At 41.4% G+C, this 26,640-nt stretch overlaps 1 protein-coding gene across 1 annotated transcript; it reads right to left on the bottom strand.

Moving 5' to 3' along the window:
- Positions 1 to 22,154, bottom strand: LOC108679005 (extensin-like). Its single transcript, XM_018167512.1, has 5 exons — positions 21,953 to 22,154; positions 21,507 to 21,616; positions 1,051 to 1,273; positions 570 to 776; positions 1 to 350 (listed from the first exon to the last, which is right to left on the bottom strand). The coding sequence occupies exons 1-5, from the start codon at positions 22,152 to 22,154 to the stop codon at positions 1 to 3; spliced, it is 1,092 nt and encodes a 363-aa protein (XP_018023001.1).
- Positions 22,155 to 26,640: the final 4,486 nt, after the last annotated feature.

Raw genomic sequence — 26,640 nt, 5'->3', positions numbered from 1 at the left:
TTAGATAGCAAATCTACGGAAGATGACGGAATAAGGGCACGTAACGTAGAAAAAGGGTATGGTACTGAGGGCAGGGAGGGAGTGAGGGCACTGATAGTAGGGAAGGAATGAGGGCACTGATGGCAGGACAGGAATGAGGGCACTGATGGTAGGGAAGGAGTGAGGGCACTGATGGCAGGGAAGGAGTGAGGGCACTGATGGCAGGGAAGGAGTGAGGGCACTGATGGCAGGGAAGGAGTGAGGGCACTGATCGCAGGACAGGAATGAGGGAACTGATGGCAGGTGAGGAATGAGGGCACTGATGGCAGGACAGGAGTGAGGGCACTGATGGCAGGACAGGAATGTGGGCACTGATGGCAGGACAGGAATGAGGGTACTGATCGCAGGACAGGAATGAGGGCACTGATGGCAGGAGAGGAATGAGGGCACTGAGGCTAAGGACACCCAGAGCAGGACAGCGCGGCAGCAGGACAGGCAGGAAGGCTGCGCTCATCAAAGTCACAGCGAGTTTTTCATTAAGCCTAAAGCTTGCAGGCGTTAAAAAATGGCGCGTCTCTTTAATTGATGACCTCGCGCGCCCATGGGACGTTGAGTGGGCGAGTAGACGGGAGGACGGAAGGATGGGAGGATGGGTAGACGGGAGGATGGGTGGACGGGAGGATGTGAGGACAGGTAGAAGGTAGGATGGATGGACGGCAGGGCAGGTGGAAGAGTGAATGGATTTATATGCGTATAGTTGGTCTGGTGGTTCAGTGGATGGTATCTGGGGGTGATTACTGAATGGGTTGAAAAACAAATGGCGGTTTGGCTGGCTTTAAGACGAATGGTGGAAAGGCAGGCAATAGTGTGGATGTGCAGAGAACTGGACGGGTGCATGACTGGATAGATTGTTGGATGGATGGATGTATGGATGTATGGATGGATGAGCTTATGGACTGGCAAAGAAGAAGATAGATGATCGTGGGTGCCTTCAAATGGTGACAAAGAGACGCCGTGATACAGCAATGGATGTTCCGACGGGTGGACAGAAAAACTATGGGATTGATGCACCCGAGGATGTTCTACGCATTCGAGACCAGCAGGTCAGCGTCGGGGAGTTGAAATAATTGCCACTAAGCGACCAGCGCGGCGACCGCGACGGCGCAGGAGGTCGAGGCTGCCCCGCCAAGGGCGCGACGCGCGGCCCACGCCACTCATGGGGCGGCGGTGGGTGGCTCCAGAGCCTGGCCCGTGGGGGACTCGGTGTGTCCAAGGCCTTGGTGAATTCAAGGACCTAGTGGGTTCAAGGACTTGATGTTTTCAGAGACTTGGCGTATTAAAGAACTTGGAGTGTTCAAGGACTTGTTGTGCTTATGAGCTTGAGGTTTCCAAGGTCTTGGCGAGTAATAGGATCGATTGTTTCAAGGGCTTGACGATGTTGAGGCTTTGTGGTGAGAAGGATGACCAAGATAAGGCTTGGCCGAAGAGTGTGGAGGCTTGTGAATTGTGACTAAGTTAAGGTTTACCAGGATTAATGTTTGACCAAGTTAATTAAAGCTTGGCGGAGATCAAGCTTGACCAAGTTAATGCCTGATAGTGTTAAGACTTGATCAAGTCCCGGTTTGGTGCAGTTAAGACTTGACCAAGTTAAAGCCTGATTGGGTTAAAACTTAACCAAGGTTAGGATTGCCAGGGTTAAGACAAAATAAATTCTTGTGATTTTTAGGCCTGTCTGCACAAAAAAGGATTGGCGATATACCGATATTAATATAACATTGCCCAAGAGGGGCTGATTTTTTACGCAGCACAATCTGAACTTAAAAAAGCAGAATTGCGACACCGTGGCTGTTCCACGAAGCTCAAACTTTGTATTTACACACTAGAAGACATAAGTAGAGTCTTTTGTTATCATTTACAATAATGTACGAATTCGGTAGTTTTATTGATGCGATCGAATCACGAGAAATCACGGCGAATCCAATTTTTTCACCCGTGCCGGTGGCTGGGAAGTCAATTGGAAGACAGTGGCGGCATGGGCCTGATTTTAAGCCTCGCTACGTACACGTGCTGTTGACATTTACATTCCGAAAGGGTGACTCCTGCCGTCAAGCGATCGAAATGCCGCGTCCGACGCTGCTGCGATGTTCAGAATTTTGATCGTTTAGTTCTTCAATTTTTCATTCGAAGTGGAGCGGGTGTTTTTCCTCAAAGGAATGAAGAAAGGAATATAGCGATATATCCAAAATAGGATTGTTTATACGATTTTTATGATAAGGAACGGCGGTGACCGAACTGCGTATAAACCTAACCTGGGAAGCTCTTAAAAAACATCTGTAAGGCAGAAACCAATTAAAAAAACCTACATTTTTCTGGGATTTTTTTTGGAAGTTTACGACGCTCTTTGAAACTTATCGTATCTTGATAATGAAATTATTGAATTTTGCACCAATTTATGTACTAAGGAAAATTCGAACACCCCAACTTTTTTATTCAGTCCGAGTTATAAATTTTTCAGGGAATTAATTCTCATTTAATTGATTGTTAACATTAAGGAGTTACAAGCGTTTAATTCTGACGAGGACGCGCAATTAAATTCAATGCTTAGAATAAAGCGGAAGCTTTTGCTTGTATTCGGCGCAGCACGGAGGGCAAAGACTCCAGTAATCCCTGTTATTCGATTGTTGCTCTGGGCGGTGAGATCCAGAGTAAAACCGGTGGCCAACATTCGGCCTCCCAATGGCCACCGATATTACGACCATGATGTTTGAAAGGGTTGAATATCAGCTAAAGCATCACGTCTCTGCTGCTGAGGAGCGTCTCTCTGAGTCTGATAAGCCCATTAGATGGGCGCGCTGATAGCCAAGCATTGGAACAAATATGCATGGGGGCTTTGCGGCCTACTCTGCCTAGGCCTACAGGCTTCTGCTTACGTGACGCATGCTTATTGTCTATGCAGACCACGCTTGCTTCTTGGCAAAAGCTGGTTTGGTTTTACTACTGCATTAAGTCCGAGATGACTTAGATTTTCTTGTGTATCTAGCATAAATGCATAAAGAAAAAACATGGAAGAGTGCATTTGCATAAAAATGCTTGGATATTAAATAGATTTGTATTGATCTTCACAAAACTCATTGAATGGAAAGCCACGAGAGACCTACACCGTTACAGAGACTTAACTTTAGTGAGACCTATCGTCTCTGTACCATCGCACGAGAACCTGCTCAGCCTAGCCACATTAGGCCTATGCTTTATCCATGTAGTATGTAAGTAAGTAAGCAGCTGTGATGCGAGCTGGGAATCTCATTTAGAAATCTTCCCTCGATGGAACGAACCCTTTTGACAGATGAGCACGTCATCCCAGCGAACCTCTTCCTCGGATGCATAATACGGCCATTGGAAAGGCGCGCTTTTCAATCACAATATCGCGCCAGCATCAGCGCTACTCAATGCCTTCTATTCTCCAATGCTCGTTCGAATTCAAGTGATCTTCAAATACCACTTCGCAAACTTTATTTACAGGTTTTTATCGTGAGCTTTTCGGTTGATGACGTAAAGGGAAGTATCATGAGCTCCTTAGAGCAATCCTCCACTGGCTTGCTCAGCGAGTTCCGGACATTTTCGTATGAAAATATAAATTTTTTTGAGAAAATATAATGAACATCATTAGGAAATCGTCACAAGATTCGATGACCTAATAACAGGAGCTTCTCCGAAGAATTTTTGGCAGATTCTCTACTAGATCATAGAAGGCTTATTTTATTTCAGAAGTTTACATTCAAAATCAAACATGTTTAACTTAAAAGCGTGAATTATTAGATTCGTTTAGTTGTCACCGCGCCATCCTTAAAAGTTTTAGGATATTAGGAAATCATTGAAACTATTAGAAATTATGAACCATATAATAAAATACTCGAAGTATCAAGGGTTCCTCAGCAATCCTCATCACAGGCCGCTTCTAGTATCACGAAGTTACTTCAGGCAACAATCAATACGTGGATCCATATGAAGATGTCACCAATTTTGCTCAGCAATTGTTAAGAGCTTTCTGAAAAAAAGTATGAGGAAATTCAATCGAAAATCATCGAGGGCTTCTTTAAGAAGCAGCGGAGTTTGGCCGGCAAATTAGAGCGTCGGCGAGCGGCCGAGACCTAAACACTTAAGCGCCTGATGATGGCAGCGCCGATGGTTCATAAAGCTGCGGCCTAACGACACAGTCTGAAAAAAACTTGCTTTACAACTCAGATGACGACACGGCGATTGCCGGCCGACCTGAGACCTCATCAGCTCAGCTTATGAGTGAACTGTGTGACCTGTGTAGTCGTGTGAACTGGTGACCTGTACACTCGTGTGAACTGGTGACCTGTACACTCGTGTGAACTGTGTGACCTGTACACTCGTGTGAACTGGTGACCTGTGTACTCGTGTGAACTGGTGACCTGTACACTCGTGGGAACTAGTGACCTGCGTACTCGTGTGAACAGTGTGACCTGTGTACTCGTGTGAACTGTGTGACCTGTACACTCGTGTGGACTGTGTGACCTGTACACTCGTGTGAACAAGCGACCTGTTCATTCATGCGTTATGATTGATCGTTAACTCTCTTAATGAACAGTGTTATAGTTATCAGCGTTGTAGCAGAAACTCATACATCTTATCGCTCTATGAGTCTCATGACTTTAGCGAGTTATGTTAACAATCTTATTGAATAATTTCGTGTTCCAGCGTCAAACTCAGCAAGGGGGTTGGTGTAGGGATCTTATTCGGGATTTCTTAGACAACGATATGAAGAAAAATATTGAAGGAACCAATGTGGTGAATGGAGAATTAGGAGAACGGGTTGACGATCCCGTAGCAGTCTGCTAATGCGAACTTACCTCTGGGTTAAGTGCAAGAAGTAAAGTTCCGCAACTGCTGAGGTACGCATAATGTGCTAGTGTCCTTATAGCCTCTGCTGTATCTGTTGATACTGTACTCGTGTTATATCTTGTTTCTTTGGGTGTTATTAAATTTGTATTGAGGATTTATTTTCATATCAGTGTTGAGTATTATGTTGAATTGATCGTTAATTAGACTTTATTCTTTGACTCTTTCTTTCTTTATTCTTTGTATCTTTCTTCTATTCTTTGTATTCGTTGCTTGTTAGGCATCGTTGCCTAACAAGCCGTTACCTACGCCTTGCCGCTCCTGTGCTCTAACTTTATTCAAGATTACTTAGGTTTATTCAAATTTGTAAGCACCAATTAATATAAATGGTCTTTGTATCTGAATTTATTATTGAACCTCGGCACGCAAGATCGTTACAGTTGGCATCGCCCCAAGCGAGTATAAAAGAAGTCATTTCATGAATATGGTGGGCGTTGAAGTGAAATATGGTTTAACTCAAGTCCCTTCACTATAATTATGAAAAATTTTAATAATTGGTTATCACAAGTGTTAAAAAAGGTGCTGATATAGCGCAAACCTTTTCTACAGCCGGAAGATTTGGTTGGAGCTGCAACCGCTGACTGCTGCTTGAGCACCGCATGCAGGGACCGTAGTGGCGTCCGTGACACGTCATCCAACTTGTAACGCTGAAATTTACGAACTTTTCTTTTTTCAAAAACTAATTTGAGTTGCACAATGAAAAAATTATTTGATTCAACAGCTACGAATTTCATATCAGTAAAGAACATTAAGTTAATTTCTATAACGCTTGAATTAGTTTCGAGACGAAACTATAATTTCTCAATTTGTAGGAAGACAATGACTTGATACCAGAGACTATTTATAACACGAGACCCTCATACAATACAGAGACTATCATCAATACAGATACTCTCATCCAATACAGAGACTCTCATCCAAAACAGAGACTCTCTCATCCAATACAGAGACAATCTCCTCAGTTAAAGCTGGAACTCTGCCAGCACCAGTTGCCTTTTGCTGTCCAAAGTTGCTGTCAGTTTGGGATCACTAGAGTTGATTGCTCCCGTGGCTGTCACATCGCAGGCCAGCTCTCAGATCTTCAATAATTTCAATTAAGGACAAAATCTTAACAAGTTCAGGCACCAACAAGCCCGTATAATTCAATATTTATTCTTAAAAATTTGGTTTATTAAATCAGGCATGTTCATCAATGGAAATATTTCGTAATTTTTTGAAGGATTTTTGTTTCCGTTCGGAAAGAGCTTCCATTAATAGGGCACCCAGGAATTGCCATCTGTCAAGTCGCCAATTGCCATCGTTGCCAGTAGGAAGCCTCCATTTGGCCGCCAAGTGTTGCCATCGTTGCCAGTAGGAAGCCTCCATTTGGCCGCCAAGTGTTGCCATCCTTGTCAAAAAGAAGCCGTTGCTTGGCCGCCAAGTGTTGCCATCGTCGTCGCCAGGAGGAAGCCCCCGTTCGGCCGCCAAGTGTTGCCATCCTTGTCAAAAAGAAGCCGTTGCTTGGCCGCCAATTGTTGCCATCGTCACCAGGAGGAAGCCTCCGTTTGGCCGCCAAGTGTTGCCATCGCTGCCAGGTGGAAGCCTCCGTTTGGCCGCCAAGTGTTGCCATCGTCGCCAGGAGGAAGCCTCCGTTGATCTGTGATAATTGTGTAATCTTGCCGTAAAATCTACGCCTGCTAGCGGGCGTCCCTCTTTTATGACATCTTTTATTCGCTGGTGCTTTTTGGACGCTTTTTATCAATGGAAGTTTATGCTCGCGACCCCTTCAATAAAAAGCGTCTTGCCGTCCCGCGTTTGCACTCATTTTGCACAAGTCATGATTTTCAGCGGGAATTTATTGAACTGGAAAGTTTGGAATCTACGATCCATAGCGTAATATGTCAAAATTTAGCTATAAATCTCTGCTCTTGAGTCCTTAAAGTCTTGGTGGAGCCTCAGCTGCTACACGGAAACCTTCTCTGTGAGAACAAACTTCGTAAAGAACGACGAGTTATCGAATTATATCATTGCCTCGCTTTTTACTTCTATGTTGTCAAAGCGAAAAATAATTCCATAAATGACATTAAATACTATACATTAACTCCAAAAATGACATTCAATAATTAATTGAAACTAAATTTTAGCTTTATTTTCCCTTAAATGCTTCAAGATGCTGCTATTTCAGTGCGAGTATAAATGAATCAACCTGCATACTGTACTTTCAAAAGCTTTTTCCTTGAAAGACTTCTCGTGCATCGATACGTTTCCTCAATCAACTATGATTTTGGAGATAATCATTAATAATATAATTAGCGTGCGTTTGCCAAAAGACAACTAGTAATATGAAACCGTGGTGAATGGGATTAGATGGAGAGTATGATGTTCGAAAAGCGTTTGCAATTCAGAATTATTTCATTTCGCATTCTAACGGCGTGCGGAGTCACTCGTTTAGGAAATTATAGGACTTCCCTTCTAGCTAATTTTATCTGTAAAGATATGATTCTGTGAGAAGGTTAAACTATTGTACTGATACTATAAGGCAATTATTTGGACGACACGAGATTTTTTTATCGTTGATCCAATTCTTTATTGATTTAATACAGAGATCTGCCCATTTGGTCTTAGGTCATGATAGTGTGACTTCACTGCAGATCAGACCTTGTTCATTCATTAAGATTAGAAGTTCTAGTGGAAGTTAGTTTCACATAATTGGATTTATCTAACAAACTGATTGGGTTTACTTTTTAGTGAAAATGATTTATTGCCTCGACTTGCCTCATTCGTAAGCTAGACCGCGCCTATTAGCTTCACAGCAGGTTCAACGGTTGTGGTCCGTGAAAGCAAAGCCGTGTTCTAACAAGACGGTGTTTGTGTCGTCCAGAATATAAGTCTCTGAAATGTTCGCTAATTACCAGTTCCATCGACCAGCCCTAACTGGGATGTGCTTACTCAGCAGCCGCGCAATTGCCCTCCAGTCTTAACTGCTCTAACTGACGCACTCGCAATGCTGCTCAGACGACCTCAGCAATTACAGGAACGCTGCCTCGTCAGCGTCTGACAGCGGTGACTTCAACGTGGCATGATCCAGGGCGTGACAGGTTATATAGCATGTTGTATAATCTATCTAAGTTGTAACTTGTCGTGAGTTTCAGACGGAGCATGACTTCAACGTGGTATGATCCGGGTCGTGACAGGTTATATAACGTGCTGTATAATCTATCCAAGTTGTTACGTGTCTGAAGTTTCAGACGGAGCATGAATTCAACGTAGCATGATCCGGGTCGTGACAGGTTATATAACGTGCTGTATAACTTGTCAAAGTTGTAACTCGTCTGCCGAGCTTGAGGCAAGCATCAACACACTGAGAAGTGGGTACACTTTCGTTCTCATGACAAGATTATGTGAGTCTTTCGAGGCCCTATCTACAGCCACATTGTTAAATAATACTCGCTCTTTTATTATTCCTAACCGACGATATAAATTTTGATATGCTTGAATCCCTGTCTTTCAAAAGTGTTCAAAATAGGAAAGACGGAAAACAATGAACAGATAGAGAAAGTTGAAACAAACTCTCGAGATAATGATAATGTAATGCAATGATCGAAATTTAGTCAATGAACCTTACCATGATTCAAAAAACCTAAACAGACTAACCACCAGTGTCCTTGCACAACACAATATATAGAGAAGATCATGTTTACTCAAACATAAATATGTAGACAACAAAAATAAAGTTACCAATGCACCATATACCAATGCACCAGTTAGGTAATTCTGGCGCGGCTATCAGCAGCAAAATAGCTGTACTTAGGCACAAGGAAATATCGCGATGGCTCGTGCTTGCTCTGCTGTCTGGTGCCGCGTTGATGCACGCACGGCCGCCGAACGTCCAACCCCGTCGCCCGCAGACTGATCCCGTGTACACGTCGTTCTATGAAGTACAGGGCGGACCATTTAGCGTTTACACATGTTTCGTTAAAAATGTTAGGATTTTTAGAAACTAATGTCAGCAAAGAATTTAAAAAGCTTAAAGAAATCGTATAAAATTGTTGTCCTGAAAGTTTTAAGTCAGCTGCTGACCAGAAGTGGCGTCAGGGCAGCGAATGAGAAGTGGAGCTCCAACACAGCAGTTGCTTGACGAGCGCCAAGTGCTGGGGCCTTTTACCACACATGTTATTTGACTCAATGCTGCACATCACTTGTTGTTTGACTCAATGCTTCACATCGCTTGTTGTTTGACTCAATACTTCACATCGCTTGTTGTTTGACTGAATGCTTCACATCACTTGTTTGACTGAATGCTTCACATCACTTGTAGATTTATTCAATAATTCATTACACCTAGTGTCAACTCAGTTCTTCGTCTCATTTGACATGACACTTCACCACTCTGGGTGTTAGACTCAGCGCTACACCACACTTGGTGTTTGTCTCAGCGCTTCAGGTTTGGTGTTTGGCAGGATGCCGGTGGCAGCTCAGGTGGAGGTTCTGAAATAAAAAGCAAGACTCCGCACAAGAAGTGCGGATGGGGACCGGAATACTGATGGGTGCGGATAGGGGACATCGAGACGCTATCCGCTCTTTGCTTCGTTATCCATCACAGAAACGGGAAAACAAACGACGAGACAACAGCGCAAGGCACTTGTTGTGCTGCGCACAGCGTCCCAATTAACGAAGACCGGACAAGGCAAGCGTCGTAATGCGGATGTTTGAGGCTGTCGAACGTACCGTGGATGGACGTACCTACATCGAGATCTTTTCCATTTTTGGTTTAGAACCTTTCGCATTTTAGGTTTTGAATATATCGGTGGTTAATTCATTCATTTTAGTTACGCGCTGGTAAGGGCTACAACTACACAATGCACTGCGAAAACTCTGTACTTGTATAATGCATATAAATGAACTGAACCTGCATAGCTGTGCTCGAGTCACGAAGAGACGTATCCCTAGCACCAACATTCTGTCGTACCGTGGATAAATGCACCAACGTACAGAAATTTCCTTGGATAGACGTACCAACAGGATGTACCGTAGAAAGACGTACCGACATCCTGGACGTACAAATAATTGGCGTACCAACATCCAGGACGCACCGTGTATGGACGTACCAATATCCAGAAGTTAGTGCGGATGGACGTACGTAGTATCTACGTAGTACGTACCGTGAAAGTTACTTTAGGTTGAATCCGTGTCGAGGAATAAACGAAAGCGACCAAATGATGTACATGTAAAATGTAACGGTCGGCTGACAACAATAGACGGAAACAGACAGCCGTAGTTGGCAGTAAGCGTCAACAGACGGCCGTAGGTAGCAGCAGGCGGCAACAGACGGCCGTACGTGACAGCTGATGGACTAAGGCTGCAATAGACGGCCGTTGATGGCAGCAGACGGTGGCCGGAGTGGACAGGTATTCGACAGCCCATCCACCAGATGACGGAATGAGCCATAAAGGAGAATTGATGCCGCATTAAACGAGCGTTGCTGAGCCACATTATGGTGGTGACAACGCGACAACGGGAGTGGGGAGTGGTGCTTGAGTGGGACTGAGTGGTGATCTACTTGTGATAGTGCAGTGATTTAGTGGTGATTTACTGAAGAGAGTGTGGACCGGTTAGTGATGATGAGGTGAGCGGGACTGAGTGGGGTTTGCGTTGCAACAGAGTGGGAGTGGTGATTCAGTACTAACTTACCGATGATATCATTGGAAAATAATTAGATAATGAATGAAAGGTGATTGACTATTCAGCTGTGATTGTTAGTGTTGAGAGGTGAGGCTGTGTGGTTGAGTCAGTCGAGGCGTTTCACATTGGTATATACGTCGGGACACATATCGGAGACCACCACTGCCCTGCTTCGAATGGACTTTCATAATATCTTCCCTCAAGAAGGGAAGGCCTATGCCACTTCTTGACTGTAACATTATCAAGCAAGATGATGTCATGGGCTGGTTACTTACTGCAGGGTTAATACGCGGCTGATTGGTGGCCACACGGAAATATGCAAGGCTTTCTATTCAGAGCCTATTGGTGCACAACATTGGTGGTGCACGGCTGCGTTCCCGGTACGTCCTTTGCTCTATATATTCTGGTGCATTATAGTGATATATGTTTATCATGCAAGATTAGGATGCTTGAATCGAATGTCTGCTTTGTCATCGGTGTCGTAAATTTGCAATCGAATATTTCTTCCGCAGAAATTAGTATTTCTGTTTGTTCACATGTTATCGGTTTCCCCATTAAGTTTACAATGAATTAATTCTTACCCTTATCAACCACCATACCCTCTAATTGAATGTGAAGTTGTATTTCACACAGCGATATTAACCTGAAGTTTTTGTCTGCGTTATTCCTTATTTTTTTAGGCCTATCCCCCTCCGCCTATCGCTGTTCTGCGTTCACACGAGAGCGTCTCCAACTTTTGCACTCCATTATTAAAGGGATGCTGGCATTATATCTAGCCTGCCTGTTCCTTTCTTAACACTCGCCTATAGTCTGCCTGTATAGAACTCGCTGTTCTCGGAGGCCAGCGACATTAGTTATTCAATAATGCAAATATAATCATATGATCGAATAAATTAGCATGAAATAACTTAAAAACATAATTGAGTAAGTTACAGAATATAAAAAGTTGAGGTAACGGACGATAACAGGACAATTCTTGTACAGACAAAAAATCCATTTGAAAATATACAAATATTTTAAACTTGACGTGAGAAACACCGAAGAGAGAAGTTAAAATGTCAGATCGCTTTCAGACAAAGCGACGTCGCACAGTTGGGCGTTAAGACACTCTTCTGAACGCGGTGGACGGGCAAGTCGATATCTAAGACGATAACTCTTGCACCGGTGCTCCATCATGATGATTTAGAAGTCATGTGACGTCATACCTGACACAACGTTTTAAATTACACTCGTAAGCCAGATAAGACCAAATATAGGCAGGGAAAATCTATTCATACAAGAATTAGGAAATTTTTCTGAGGTTATGAACACATGCTTGTTACCATTAAGTGCTCATTTCACGAATAGAATCTTACATTTTTTCACATCGTATTTATTTTTAGTTATTTGGTATTGCATTTGCAATTATGCATCAGTAATTTAAAATCATAGGGTATACGGATATTTCCCAGCCTAAATTCTGTCCTCTCTTGTTTCCGAGTCTAATTGGGAATCAACGGTACGTCGGTATGACGTCACTCAACTCGGAGCACCGAAGCAGGTCGCGTCGTACTAGAAATCTACCTTCAGATCCACTTCTATCAGCGGAGCCCCTTTACGCCAAACAGTATGAAATAGCTGTGTCTGAAATAGTTATTAAAATGGTATAGTGACTTCCAATATTACTACATTTTTGAAGATTGCAGAATATTTGTAGAATTTAGAGTGAGAACCTTGTTTGGATAGCGCTTATAGTGCTCACCACTTTGAAATCATTAATAAATGATTTTGCAATTGCTGGTAGAAAAGCTTCTATGCTTCTTCACTTCTTATTTGTCCATTGATATTTTAATCGCAGCCGTATAAGTTTAGCTTCCATATTTATTAGATTGATATTATTGAATATACGCATTAAAAATGGAGCTTAATTTTGTCTCCGAAATATTTCCAGCAAAAAAATTCTGAAACTTTATGTCTACATTGGACAAGCACTTAGGAATTTTTTCCGATAGTGTGCTTGTTGACAATATTATGTTATCAAAATAGATAATTGGTGTGTAAATTTGCTAAATTAAAAAAAACACTCTGAGATATTGCATCCCTTAACACAAATTGCGGAAAAGGCATCCAGAAAACAACTTACGCAAAATTCCTGGTTGCGTGAGTATTTTTTTTCTTTGGTGAGTGTAATGAGGCCGGCTAATTACAGCCTGAATGGTCATTGAACAATGCTAGCCACGAACGAAATGTAGCTATAGTGGTCATAGTAGTCTTAATGACGCAGTTTATTAGTTTCATCTCACACTACCGGTATCATCTCACACTACCGGTATCATTGTCATGTACCGTACCTTCAAGCTAAAGAAGTTCATGCTCTAATCCCGCGTCTAGATCTGTCTGAAGGAAGGCATCAAATCTCGCACGTTTTTCGATGAGTTTCCTTGGTTTTTATCCACAGAAGTCGCAGGACATCGAAGTAAAGTCGACTTTGGCAAACACCGTCGTGAGCAAAATATTCAACTTTTTTCTTAAGTAAACGAAGGCGTAAGCAGATCAGAGGATTTTAATCCGTTTCTTATTGTTTCAGTGATTGGAAGTTTTTTATAACTTTTAGAGACAAACTGAAAAGGCTGATGAATATTCATGTGATCTTAGCGCGAGTTTCGTGCCTCGCAACGGCGACTTAACGAAGGTGAGTGAAACTCTGCGGAATATCAACACGACGCACTGATGAATAGCAGCGGTGCTGTACTCTACTGGATATCAACACGACGCACTGATGAATAACATCGGTGCTGTACTTGCTGAATATCAACAAGACGCACTGATGAATAGCAGCGGTGCTGTACTCTACTGGATATCAACTAGATGCACTGATGAATAGCAGTGGTGCTGTGGTTGAAGTAAATTCATAATTGTTAAGCTTGATCACCATAAACGATATTATTCACCGATTGCAATGAAAAAAATGGCTAAATTTTAATATCTAATACGCGATACCGAAACATTTATTCTTTAAAGACATGGCTGTTTTTTTTCGCTGCCTGTGCCTTTTGACACCCCGTTTAAATTTTAACAATAGTTGCACTCTATATGCACGTGTATTCAAATATAAGACTGAAGTGGATTGACTGATTCGCTGTTGTCCAAGTCTCATTTGTTCACGACTGTTCAATTATTTAGATGCGACTGTTCAAGCCACAAAAATCTTATCCATGTTTTCCACGTTAGACAAAAACAGAAAGAGAAACATTTTCCTTGTGATGAGCGATTAAGCTACGCAAATATTATGTGATATTTTATATATGGGCAAAGAAACTAAATACATCGTGGCATTCGATACATGGAGTTGGTCTAAGATTATTAAAAAATACTGTGATGCGAAGCTTGAAAACGTTCTGTCCTTCATTTATTTAATATTTGTAAGCAGCGCAGGGGCAGTGCATTCGGTCAGCAGGGTCCAGGGATTATAGCAGATTGTAGCAGAGATAATATAGCTTTATATAATAGCAGAGATTATAGAGCAGAGATAATATAGCTATAGCGGAGATAATATATATATAGCTGCTCTCTGCTGCCGCCGCGCGTAAGCAGCAGCGACTGTCGCGAAGAATGCAGCGGTCATGCGTTGACCAAAATACGGATCGTTCGTCGTCTCTACGTGCAGTTGTGCATCTAATAAGAATTTCAGTCACCAATAAGTGGTTTGAATGCGAGTTTTACACCATAATGGTGTAAAACTCAAGCCGTGAAGTATTTTCGTCGATGATTAGAAAAAATTACATCGAATTGGCGTGGATAACTTGCGATTTTGGGGTTTGTATCAACAAAATGTACTATGATGGCTAGCGGAGGAGATCCATTATTTGTGTGCTAATATTTCTGGTCTTGTAAGGGACAAACTCCGTCTGATGTTCAACCGCTCCGTTGCGTGCGCACTTAGCGGCCTTGACAACACGTCACGCCTGTCCTGAGGCCAGATTCTGCTGCGCGGTGCGAGGAAGCAAGAAGAGATAAAAAAAACATGACGCAAAATCTGGAATCACGAAGACAGAGAAAGTAAATACTTGACGTATAGAAGGAAGTGAAGGTTTAAGATATTAAAATCACTGAAAACGCAAAGAAAATTCATCACATTTTCATTGGAACATTTTGTTGGTTTTCACATTGCGTTTTTCTTCAACGTAGAAAGTTTTGATGAGATCTTGGTCTCCGGAACGCTTTGGATGGAAAAATGGTGAATTTACTTGACTTTTTTTTTGCTTTAAATTTTTGGTGAACTTGTGATTTAAGCAAATCATTTATATAATTACCTAGAAAAAATTTCGTTAGTTTTAGAAAAATGCTTTCGAATTAGGTTACGAAAGTAATTCAGCTCCTACTTGACATTATCAATTGACAATGCGCGATGCATCAGCCTCGCGTCACCAGCAGCCACGGCAGCACCAGCGCCGGCAAGAGCAACATGGGCCCACAGGCTCAAGAAAGTCCGCTGTTTTCACGAAGTCTTTTGTTTGCAAAGCCTCTTACGCCACATCGCGGCGAGCTCTTTTGTCACCGATCGCAAATTTTTCTATTTATCGCAGAATCTTACCGGCTTGATTGATCCTGCGCAGGAACAAAAGAAGCTGTGGAGGAGCTTAACGAAGAGCGTCTCATCGTTGCGTGGTCTTCATACGCTCAGCATTTTGCCGCCGTCAGGACCAATATAATGAACGATATTTCATCAGAGTCATTGAATGCTGAAAACATAGATAAAATCTCAGAATATGTGACTAGTGTTTCTCCCGCAATGACGCATTTATTTAATTATAATATTCCTCAGGTGTGCTGATCATCAAACCTAAACTCTGTTAGTTACGTCATAGTTGACCATCCCACCAAAAAATCGCAAATTACTGCATTTAATCACAGTTTTGCATTGCAGTTTGTAAGGTTACTTAAATTGCATGTTCGAGAATGCCGGTGTCTTGTATGAATACGTCATCTGTATAAAACTCAAATAAACTTTTAGGTTTTTACGTGTAAGCTGTCAGTTAATAAACCTTAAAACTGTCTGTTAATAAACCTAGTTAAACGATTCATGTGCTTTGAAGTTTTGTTTCCAAGTTTCACTTCAGCTTGCTAATGATTTTATTTACAAAACTGCACTTGGCAGGACAATAAAATATTAGGCTTCGAAATAAATAACTATATTAAACAAACATTATTTGAGTTTTAGAATGTTAATAAGGTAACTGGTTAACTTGGTGTGATAGTTTAACTCGGCGTTGTACTGTAGGCTAAGCATGCAGGGTAGCAGGTTAAACTGGCGGAGAAGGCTAAATCGGCACTGCATTTAGCTAAGATTTTTGTGAACGACACCCCGTGGTCTACGATTGATTGCAAAATTGATGGTATATGATAATGGTAGCGTTTGTAATTGTTGCTACGATGTCAGCTTCATGGATTATATAATTATGATGTATGGTGATATTTATGATACTATGGTTCAAAAACATCACATGGAATGTGTTTGATCATCGGGCAACAATTTGACTAGTGCTGTTCATGCTACGTCATACAATACAATAGACGCAACACTGGTAGCAGATATTGCGATATCGTCCGTGATTCTCGGAGCGTTGATAGCGTGCGTACGGCAGCAGACGCTATTGCTTAGCGTTATTCGATTAAGTGTTGGTAAATAAGACGCGGCGGCGAGCGTGACTTGAATTATAACGATCTATTGGACACCACAGAAAAAGTCTTAGGTTTCTTGCGAGTACTCGATAGAACATTTTCGTTTTATTTTATTCTGGCTTCATTCTTCTTCAGCTTTTATAAAGCAGCCAGAAATAACTAGATTAAAGTAAAAAATATTAGTACAGATTTTTCTGAAATTTCCATGGTCTTTTAAATAATATAGATATTTGGAGTGTTCTCTTGTTCATCTTCCTCTGGAAAAAAAAACTATCATCGTGGATGCCTCGACCACTGACTCACGATGATGTTCTAACCTTGTTCTATGGAACACCAATAAATAAAAAATGTATTCCATTAGTTATGGCATAAATCTCCTAAAATAATTCAACAAACTTGTTATAATTTCTACTGCATACACACGAGAAGCTCTAAAAGAGCTGAAGAAAAGTTCATTAGCATCAGCAGAATCTGAAGTCGATTGTTTCTCATTGGATAGTTGGCAGTGTTTTTTTGTAGGCGTTAGGGTGACGGGAGATAATGCAGATTGTGCTCCGGACCCCGCCGTGTCTTCAGGGTGATGTGCGCAGGGCGCGGTTTACGAGCGTCTTGGTGTTTTTATGACATTATTTCGCCGCACTTACTACAATAACTTCATTAGAACGACTAAACTGGGATCATCCCACCGCCCAACTGCATTCTTTTTACATCTATTCCAGCGGTCACGGGTTAGCAGACATGAATACAAACTGGAAAATTTGATTTTAGGCATAATTTGTTTCCCTCTTCAGAGCTAAGGTGCCTAACGTGAAAGCAGAGAACGCGTTCTCAATTTTTTGAGGAAGAATCAAATGTGAAAATGAATGATTTTTGATGACTAATATATACGAATTAGACTCCTGGTATTTGAATTGTAACTTAGGATCATTGTTTGTGAGCTGATTATGGGATCAGATGCTCTATCTTAGACCATGCGGCCTCAGTTCGTTGTTAGAAGGAAATAAGAATGCGCACTGCCAGTGCAGTCTCTTTGAATATTATATATTAGTGGTTGAAAAAAATCTGAGTTGATATTTTCGCCGAGTGTTGGAACGACCGCGTAAGAATCCCTTGTGTTTATGAAAGTGCAACGAACTTCAACGGGGCACATCCACAACGCGGCTGACACTATAGCACTAGGCAACTGGCACTATAGGCAGCTGACACTAGACAGCTGGCGTAAGTCATCTGACGCTAGGCAGCTGGCACTAGGCATCTGGCTCTAGGTAGCTGACACTATGGGCAGCTGGCTCTAGGAATCTGGCACTATAGACAGCTGGAACTAGGCAGCTGGCACGATCGAGTGCAAGTAGTATTTACTGTGCACGTCGAGCTTGCGGTCGAAGTAGTGACGTTAATACCCATTCACATGAATAGATAATTAATTAAATAAAAAAAATATTATATTGTAATCGATAAGAACCATTGAAAGTATTCATTATCTTTTGTTAATTATAACACTGTGCAACAAAATTTTTGCTACTCGTATGAAATTACCTGTATCTGATGTGTTTTTTACGCTGATTCCATGTATGCCCTTGAAATTTCTCTAGCACGTCAGGTTTTCGAGTAGTGTTTGTGAAAATATTTTATGCATATAACTTCAGGGTCAGCCTCCAAAAGTGTAAGTACATTCAAAATAAATATTGCCTGGTAAAAGTGTGTTGTGTATTGGTGGTTTCAAATGACTTTTATTGTATAATAATGGGTGGGATTATATTATTGTTAGTGTTTGTACCATTGCTATTGAATTTTCTGAAACTTTTTCACAATTTCATTAAAGAAAAGTTTGGTCGTGATAAATCTAGGATATTAATTAACTAAGCGCTAATTTGATTTTTTAATTTCAACTGAGCAGTAATTGTTTGAAATGAATCGTCGAAATTGTAACAACAACCCTGACAATTTCTGTTACATTTGTGGCAAATTCACCCCAAAAGATCAGAGAAAAAATCTGGCCTCCAAGGTGAAGATAGCATACAGGCACTATTTTCGCTGTCAAATTGGGGACCAGGATAAAAATTGGGCACCTCATATCTGCTGTTCTAACTGCTATTTCATGTTAACACAATGATTAAGCTCAAAAAGAAAGAGTATGCCATTTGCTGTTCCAATGATCTGGATTTTTCCATTGCTTTTTCCCCCTTGGGAAATGCTTTTTTTTCCCACTTGGATTTTTTCCCTGGAAACCTTGGGGATATAAGTGATGAGCATGGTGAGTGTTTTCACCAAGATATTGCGCTTTTGGAAAGTCAGCATAAAGGTCGCTTTAATTAAAATATTATAGGAGACTATTGTTGGTTGCTAAAAAGGGTGGAAGAATCTACTCACCGTCGCAAATCAAGAGGGAAAAAGCATTTGTAACATAAATATCAGAGCAATTAGGTAAGAATTCTTTTAAAACAGTTTTGATTACCATTTTTTTATATTTTGATTACATAAATAGGATGTTAGAAATGTATAATCCAATATTATTTAATCATGTTCAGTTTACCAAATGTTGTATTTTTATGAATTTCATCAAAGTATTTTTTGAATACCTCGAAAACTATACGTGCTAGAGTACTTCTGTTTGCAGATTTGAAATCGCGACCTCGATTCCTTTAGAGAAAAGTATTTTGGCTTGAGTTATGAAAAAAATATTTTTTTTTGTTGCACAGTGTAATCAATCGTCAGGCAACATTTTCCGTAGTTAGCCTGCACGTAGCCCCACTATCAATGCCACCCTCATTTCAGCCTCCCCTTTTTGACCTCCACCTCCCCAGGCGGCCTGGTTAGACCTGCATAGGCTTCACTTGCTGCACCAATCAGAACTTTCCATAATTAATAATCAAGTGCGGCTGCATTCTTTCCCTCAGCGGCCCCTGAATAATCGAACTCCGTCTAAGTGGCTCGCTGTAGCCTGAGTGCAGAAGCTAACTTAAAAAAGACTTCATGGCTCGACGTCTTTATGTTCGAAGAAGGCAAATTATCCTAACATCTCAATCACGGTAGGATATGCACCTAAATCTCAGTCGAGCTAGCTTTGTTTTTTTACAGTTAATTTTGAGACGTAAAATGCTTGCTTGCGTTTGAAATTCTTGTCAAATTGTCGTTAAATGATCTTGGAAATTGGCATCGTGACCACGAGAGTCATGTTTGCGTCTAAACTATGACAGTCGCTGCAAATGCCAACTTAGATAAGCGAGTGTTAATTTACTTAATCGTACGGATCAGAATTTCCTATCAATCACCTATTATCAACTGCGTGCCATACTCCTACTATGTTTTGCAGGTATCACTCGTATGTACATTCGTGGCATCTCCTACTGATGACAAACTCAGCTAGTTGCAAAACCAAACGATTCTATGGATAGCAGGTTGAGATATATAAATGTAATCGTAACATTTAATTTCAACAGTCCATTGGTGGAATTTGAAATGAAGAGTGTTTCGCAAAGTTTAAAATCGTATGTTAACTCGAAATCTGATTACAATTGGCATGCGTTAGTTGCCGAAACGACCGACTTCATTTCAACATATGCCACATACTGGTTCTCGCTAATGATATTCTGTACAATACAGAACATGCGACGAGAGCCGTGATCGCATGTTTGTCAACATGTGCCGCATGTTGGTCCTCCCGATGTCAATGTTTGCACATGCGCTGGCTAGCTCTACGTGACAACATGTTTGTCAACATGTGCCGCATGTTGGTCTTCACGTCGTCATTGTTTGCACATGTCCCGCTGACGTGACCGCATGTTTGACAACATCACTACATCTACAACGTCGCGAGATCTCAGAGCATCACTTTAGAACCGATGCCAATGTTTGCGCATATCCCGCGGACGTGACCGCATGTTTGACAACATCACTACATCTACTACGTCGCGAGATCTCAGAGCATCACTTCAGAAGCCAGGATTTTTGCGGAAGTCGCTTTGAAGGCGCCGTATGCGCCGAAACGAGGCCGGCTCGATCGAAGGGCGCCGTCGCTCTTATTGCATTACTGAGGACAAGAATGTCGTTTGAGGAGCTTGATAAGTCGCTTATGAGATGCCGCTACATGACCGACCTACGATACACACCGAATGCTGATCGTCGTGGGTGCCTCCTGTGATGGTAGTTATCACTCAGGTTAGTCAGCCTTAGATGTCACCAACGCGTTCAGCTTGTGATGACCTTACATATTGTTCACAGTTTTTTTATTATACGTAGAAACGTACTTAACTACCTGAATTCTGTAGAACTAATGTAATTTTTATGTCTTCTTGCATTTCTGGGTAATGAAATGAGACGTGACGCATATGGGCTCGAAGTATACGAGCTGTAGCCAAGCTTGACAAAAGATTAGTCCGATTTGTTTTCAAGTGTTTATAATGATGTCTTTATTGTAGCATTTATCCCTCTAAAATTGATCGAAGTTAATGTTAGAAAAACTATGAAGCGCCCAACGTACTGGATGATGAATTTCCGTGAAAATACTGTTGCTGAAGACTCGGAAATTATGTGAAGAATGAAGTATGCAGTAATAATTGATTTTGCTGTATGAAATTCGTGTTAAATCGTGTTAGCAAATGAAAAAAACTTAGAATGGTGTGAGTGCAATTTAAATAAACAATAAATTTTTTATTCAATTTCTGCGGGCCTCAAATTTGGTTCAATTCCTCTGTATTTACGAAAAAAAAAATATTATTTAGTCGTCGACGGAAATGGTCTCGTACAATTTGTTAATAATTAGCTGCGTGCAGGGACGTTAAAAGTTAATATACCAAGTTACTATAGTTACTGTAAAAGTTACTATACGTGCAAGTTACTAAAGTTACTATAAAAGTTACTATATACCTTCCAGTTGCTATAGTTAGTGCAAAAGTTACAATACGTGCAAGTTACTGTAAGTTACTATAAAAGTTACTGTACGTGCAAGTTTCTATAGTTACTATAAAAGTTACTGTACGTGCAAGTTACTATAGTTACTATAAAAGTTACTTTACATTCAAGTTACTCACAAGTCACAATACATACGAGAGAAATAATTGATCAATGGTGATTGGTGGGAGCTCGCCGATGAGAATAAGCTTGCACGGTTAGGTAATTAAGGAGTTCGCTGTTCCCGAGGATGTCTCAGCAATGTGTGCTATATGAACTTATTACACACAGGCCCTAAACTGTCAACATCGGATCACAGCACTTGCATTTATCGAATACATTGTGTTTATCTTTTGACGACGTTACCTATCAATTTCTGAACAGGGATTTACCTCAGTGTCTTGAATCTTGAGCCAGATGTGACCGGGGGAAACAGTTTCTTGCAAAGCTTCTTGATATTTGATTGCGTATCGATCAGACTCAGGAGGCAAAGGGTGCTCAACTGCTCATGTTAGGTATTCGTCAGTGCGTCCACCTGGAGAACGGGTTTTGCACAAATTGGTCTAAACAATGAGGGGTTCGGCAGTATTGAACCTCCTTGCAAGGAGTCATCAAGATTCGGAGTGACGGAACAACACCGACTTGGTTCTCGCCATCCGCTTCTGCAACGCAGTTCTCACGTGGCAGCAATAATGCTTCAAAGTGTGCATTCTGTAATTTAACCTCTTTTAAATAACGTCTTCAATTCATTGTTTGTTTTCACGTGAATTTTCAGACGAATTTAAGTTAGTTAGATGTAGTTTGACGCCTGCTGGTTTCCCCTGCCACCTCGCAGGACCTGAGCAGGTCGAGGCTTCAGAAATCGAGTTGGCAAAGCTGGGGCGCAGCGGCAACGTCTTGAGGACCTCGCGGGGCTTGTTAGTGCAGCCAAGCTTGTCATCCCTACTCCTCTCATCCCCACTCCTCTCATCCCTACTCCTCTCATCCCTACTCTTCTCATCCCCACTCCTTCCATCCCTACTCCTCTCATCCCCACCCATCCCATCCCTACTCCTCCATGCCAACCCTTTTCATACCATATGCATATGCCCGCTAACTATAAATTCTGCACCATGTATACTAATATATCTACTGTACCTCTGAACATCCACCATCCTAATCATTCTCTACATTTTCAGCTTATACCTCCTCCCACACATCACCAATTATTTTTCTCCGTCCACTAATAATCAACTCTATTTCCTCGGGTTTAACCTCATAAACTTCTTATTCATTCTTCTGCGGCTGTTATATCTACCTATTACTACGTTCAATTTTCACTTGCGAATTCTCATTAGTTCCAAATTTCCTCCTTCCATGTTACTCATCTCTTCCCTCTTCTCAAACACGTTTTATTTCGTAAAAATTGGGTAGCTCTTCTTACGTTTAATTATCCCTCTTGTTGCTCTTGCTTCCTTCTTCCCAACTACCAAAAGGGGTGAGGTGCAAGGGTTGCAGCAATCCCACTACCTGCGGGATTGCTGAAATTTGCTTCACCCCCAAACGGGGTGAAGTGCAGCAACCCTGCTTGCTGCAGCCGCTGCAGGTGGCATGCACCGCTGGTCAATATTTACGTCCAATTACAAAATTATTAATGAAGACGTCATGATAATTAGTTGCCTGCATGGTGAATCGCATTAGTAATTGGTTGCATTCAAACTAGTATTCAATAGTTTTCATTTTGATACATTTTGTTATTAAAGCATTCATGTATCAAATCAGCATGAATATTACCAAATAGTATTGATGATAATCGTTAAATGAACTATTATCAATTAAAAGAGAATAAAGATAGGCAGTTTGAAGTGCTATAGCAACAACAGGTATAATTATGTGTACAGGAGGAAAATTTTTAAGTCAACAGTTCTCTAACTGCGCCCGCAGCATCTGTTCTAATTTTGCTATAATCAGCCTTACTAAAAATTCAAGAACTGAATTCAAGAATTAAAGAAGCAAAAACTACAAACAATGAAATTGTGGCTCGTATTCCTTAACTAGAACCCAAAAATGTTTCAGGAAATTAATATAAAGTCTTTCTAGGTATAAATATGTTACTCTTACTTTGTAATCATCTGTATGCCAATATGTTTATAGTGTATTTAAGCGGGCGATATTTGCAGACGTGAAGCATGTTGGTACTTTTTTGCTTCAAGTTGATTTTATTCAAAAAAGCTAATCTCGCATGTCAGCTAGACGCCGGCCACGAAGCTCGCTCCATTTCATGTCATGTCCGGGCCGCCAGCAGCTTTTTTCAGTATTTTTTATGCTTCTGCAAGTGTGTTTGCTAAGTAGCTTAATGGAAGACCGGACTGCAACATCGCATTGCCCTCGCCACCAAATAACAATGGCCGGAAAATTGTGAGCTCTCATTAATATAATGCAAACACGCCAATGACAGGTTGAAGAAACGGTTCTTCGCGGTCAAGTGTCGACAAAAAAGAGCTTGCGTGGCGCTGCGTGGCGTGCGTGAAGTGAAAGCGTTTGTGCGCATCGGGCTGTGCAAACAATGCCCTCGAACACCAGAGTTTTTGTGCGTTACGCTAGAGGAGCGAAGGCTTGATTACCCGATCAGCCAATGTCGATTGCTAATGATATGAAGTCAGACTAAATATAGTAAAGTAAGTGGAGATGTCAGTGAAAAGTGGCATGGAGTTCTGTAGTTGAATTATTAGAACGTTTTCGTGATGGAGGTCTAACAATCGCTCGATATAGCAGTTAATGCGTAGTGTTAATCATATAAAACTACGTACGAAATATTAAACAAATGAGAAAGCGAACAAAGGAATATCCCTAGAATGAAATTTTTGCGCCTACGTGTTGATAAGAGTCAATCCGCTGTTCGATATTTTAGGTCCACTACCTGAAAAATATGTGCGATGACTTAGAGTAGCTATCCCGTTACGAAAAATTGATTGACCATGAAAGCAGAATGTTATTATTTTTCAGCGTGGAAAGTTGTGTGAAAATCATACACACATATGATTGTATTTTGTGGCCGCAAACTGACGAAGAGTTTTTAAAATCAATCAACGATATTCCATAGCACTGATTGAAAGATTATTTTGCGACTTGAATTTATACAGCTATATAACGCGTGAAAGTTGTATTCAACGAGTCAATGCCATGGCATGGTGCAAGTTGCAATATACTGCCTAATTGAAGTAGAAGTTTTGTTACGCTATTAGCTATCCATGAGCTGTCTAAGACCAGCCTGACGTCCAGGTTCACTCATTAACGAATGCTGGGAGCGTAATTAACTTCTGGTGTTCCGTAATTGCCTCGTGCAACCCGTGTTGAAATTTGGACACATTCTCCAGTTTCCAGGAGCGGCCAGAGTTGGGAGAAGCTCTGGCGTGTCGTACCTGCCAACATCTGTCAACGAGTTGACGAAGGGTTCAGTCGTGCGCCTCCTGCCACTCCCGACTTCAGACTTCAACATTTCAAGGCCTTCAGAGGTAGCTTGGACTGGAGACTACCCGAAATAAGAAGAACTTTAGGCTGCCGGAGTGTAAAAATTGGAACTGAGGGATGTAGCTTTGAAATAAACTTCCACACTAGATCGAAATTCACGTCGTTTTTTCAGGGTGTAGGAGTGACACCATTGTGGAGGAATGGCAAACTAACAAATTTAGCTAGGACAAACAACTTCATGAAATCAAGAACTCTACAGGCCGGAGGTTGTACTAGAGCCAGATTTTATGGCTAAGTCTAGCTTGCCTACAAGTGTTATAAACTGACTGATGCACATTTGACGAAGAAAATTATGAAGTATAGAAATCCTGGCTGACAGGAGAAAAATTGGACAAGGGTCTTCCAGAAATAACCTCAAGTGTACGAGTGGTTAACTAACTTGAACTTCTGTCCCGAGGAGCATGCTTGGAAGGAGCTTGCACTTGGAAGTAGAAATTCCTTAAATCGAAGAAAAACTACGTTTCGGGAAATGGTTCCCTCTATTTTCCATTTGCAAAATTCGATCAAACCTAGACTAAATTCAGCACATGCTTTAAATCGCGTACGTTCTAGAGAACTAGGCGATTAGTCTTGCAGTGTCACTGTAAGAATAGCAGGATGAACACAAGATGTAGGAACAAAGAGACAGTAAAGCATATGGGCTTGAAGTCTGAAAACTGGGCTGGCTGGAAATTAATGATACTGTGCGTTTTTTGCCAGGAAAAGTTAATTATGTAAATTTTTCAATTGCAAAAATTTTGGAGACTCAAAATGACACAGACTGGTGCTACTATTAAGTTAGCATCAGCTCATCAATCCAAGAATTCAGCCATAGAAAAGTCATAGTCGTTGAGTTATAGCATGACTTATATTCACAGTATGAGTCACGGTCATTATAGCAATGTATGAATCCTGGTAGTCAAGTCGTAGTATGAGTAATGTTACAGTCACGTGCAAAGTTATCCCAACGCAAGTAAAGCGTATAGGGAAGCGTCCTGCACACTGAAGATATCGCTCACTTAAGAAGAGCATCTGGCCTAGTCTCAGGATGAGCTAGGGTTTGCGCGAGGGTCACTCACGTAATGAGGGTTGACAGGCCTGACCCTCACTCTGTCCCCCTCATTAGAGGCGTTAATTGGCGCTCTCCAGTCCCTCATCTCACGCTTCCTCCTTCTACCAAGTCTTTGCTTTTAACCTCATTTCTTTTTGCCAAGTAGAGACTTGATTTTTCTCCTTAACATTTTTCTTTAACATGAGGCATGCTATTTTTCGGAGATGTACTTTAATACTCAAAAAGATGCACTTAAATATTTGAAGAGATGTACTTCACTACTTAAAGAGATGTACTTGAGTCAGATACACTTTCTTTCAGCTGTTTTCCATACTCATTCTGACATTAATTTCCTCTTGCACGCGTCGCTTAGATGTCGCATACGCGGCAATAGAAACGGTAATCCACTTGAGCAAAAAATATCAATAACATCAGAAGGCACTTGTGAAGATTTAGAAGACATTCGCTCTGCTCACGATTTAAACTATAACGTAGCGACAGCACCAGCGTAATGCCGTAGGAATGGTTCGTTAGCTCTCACGGTTAATTAAGTCTTCAGTTTCTAAATTTTCGGGTGAGATCTGAACCCATTCATCTGTACCCGAGAAGGATTGAATTACTCGTACGAAAAATAAAAGAAAAATGAAAAAAACATTTAAACGTCTTTTACTATCGAATAGGAAGTAAGCGTCCTGTTTTAAGGACTTCTTCCAATATACGAGGGCTCTACCACAACACCAACAGATCACCTGTGCCCCGAACTAGAGTTTTTGATCACACCTCGAAGCTCCACAGCAAGAGATCTGTGCTTGCAATGAAATCCTCCTCTCCCATCCTCCCCTCCCATCCTCCTCTCCCTTTCCTCCCCTCCTCCCCTCCTTCTCTCTGTCCTCCGCTCTCTGTCCTCCACTCTCTGTCCTTCACTGTCTGTCCTCCACTCTCTGTCCTCCGCTCTCTGTCCTCTGAGACCTCTGACTGAGATACGA

The sequence above is a fragment of the Hyalella azteca genome, unplaced genomic scaffold (assembly GCF_000764305.2).
Source record: "Hyalella azteca isolate HAZT.00-mixed unplaced genomic scaffold, Hazt_2.0.2 contig3998, whole genome shotgun sequence".
Classification (NCBI taxonomy): domain Eukaryota; kingdom Metazoa; phylum Arthropoda; class Malacostraca; order Amphipoda; family Hyalellidae; genus Hyalella; species Hyalella azteca.
The sequence above is the reverse complement of the archived record's forward strand: the minus strand, read 5'-3'. Positions and strand labels throughout refer to the sequence as shown.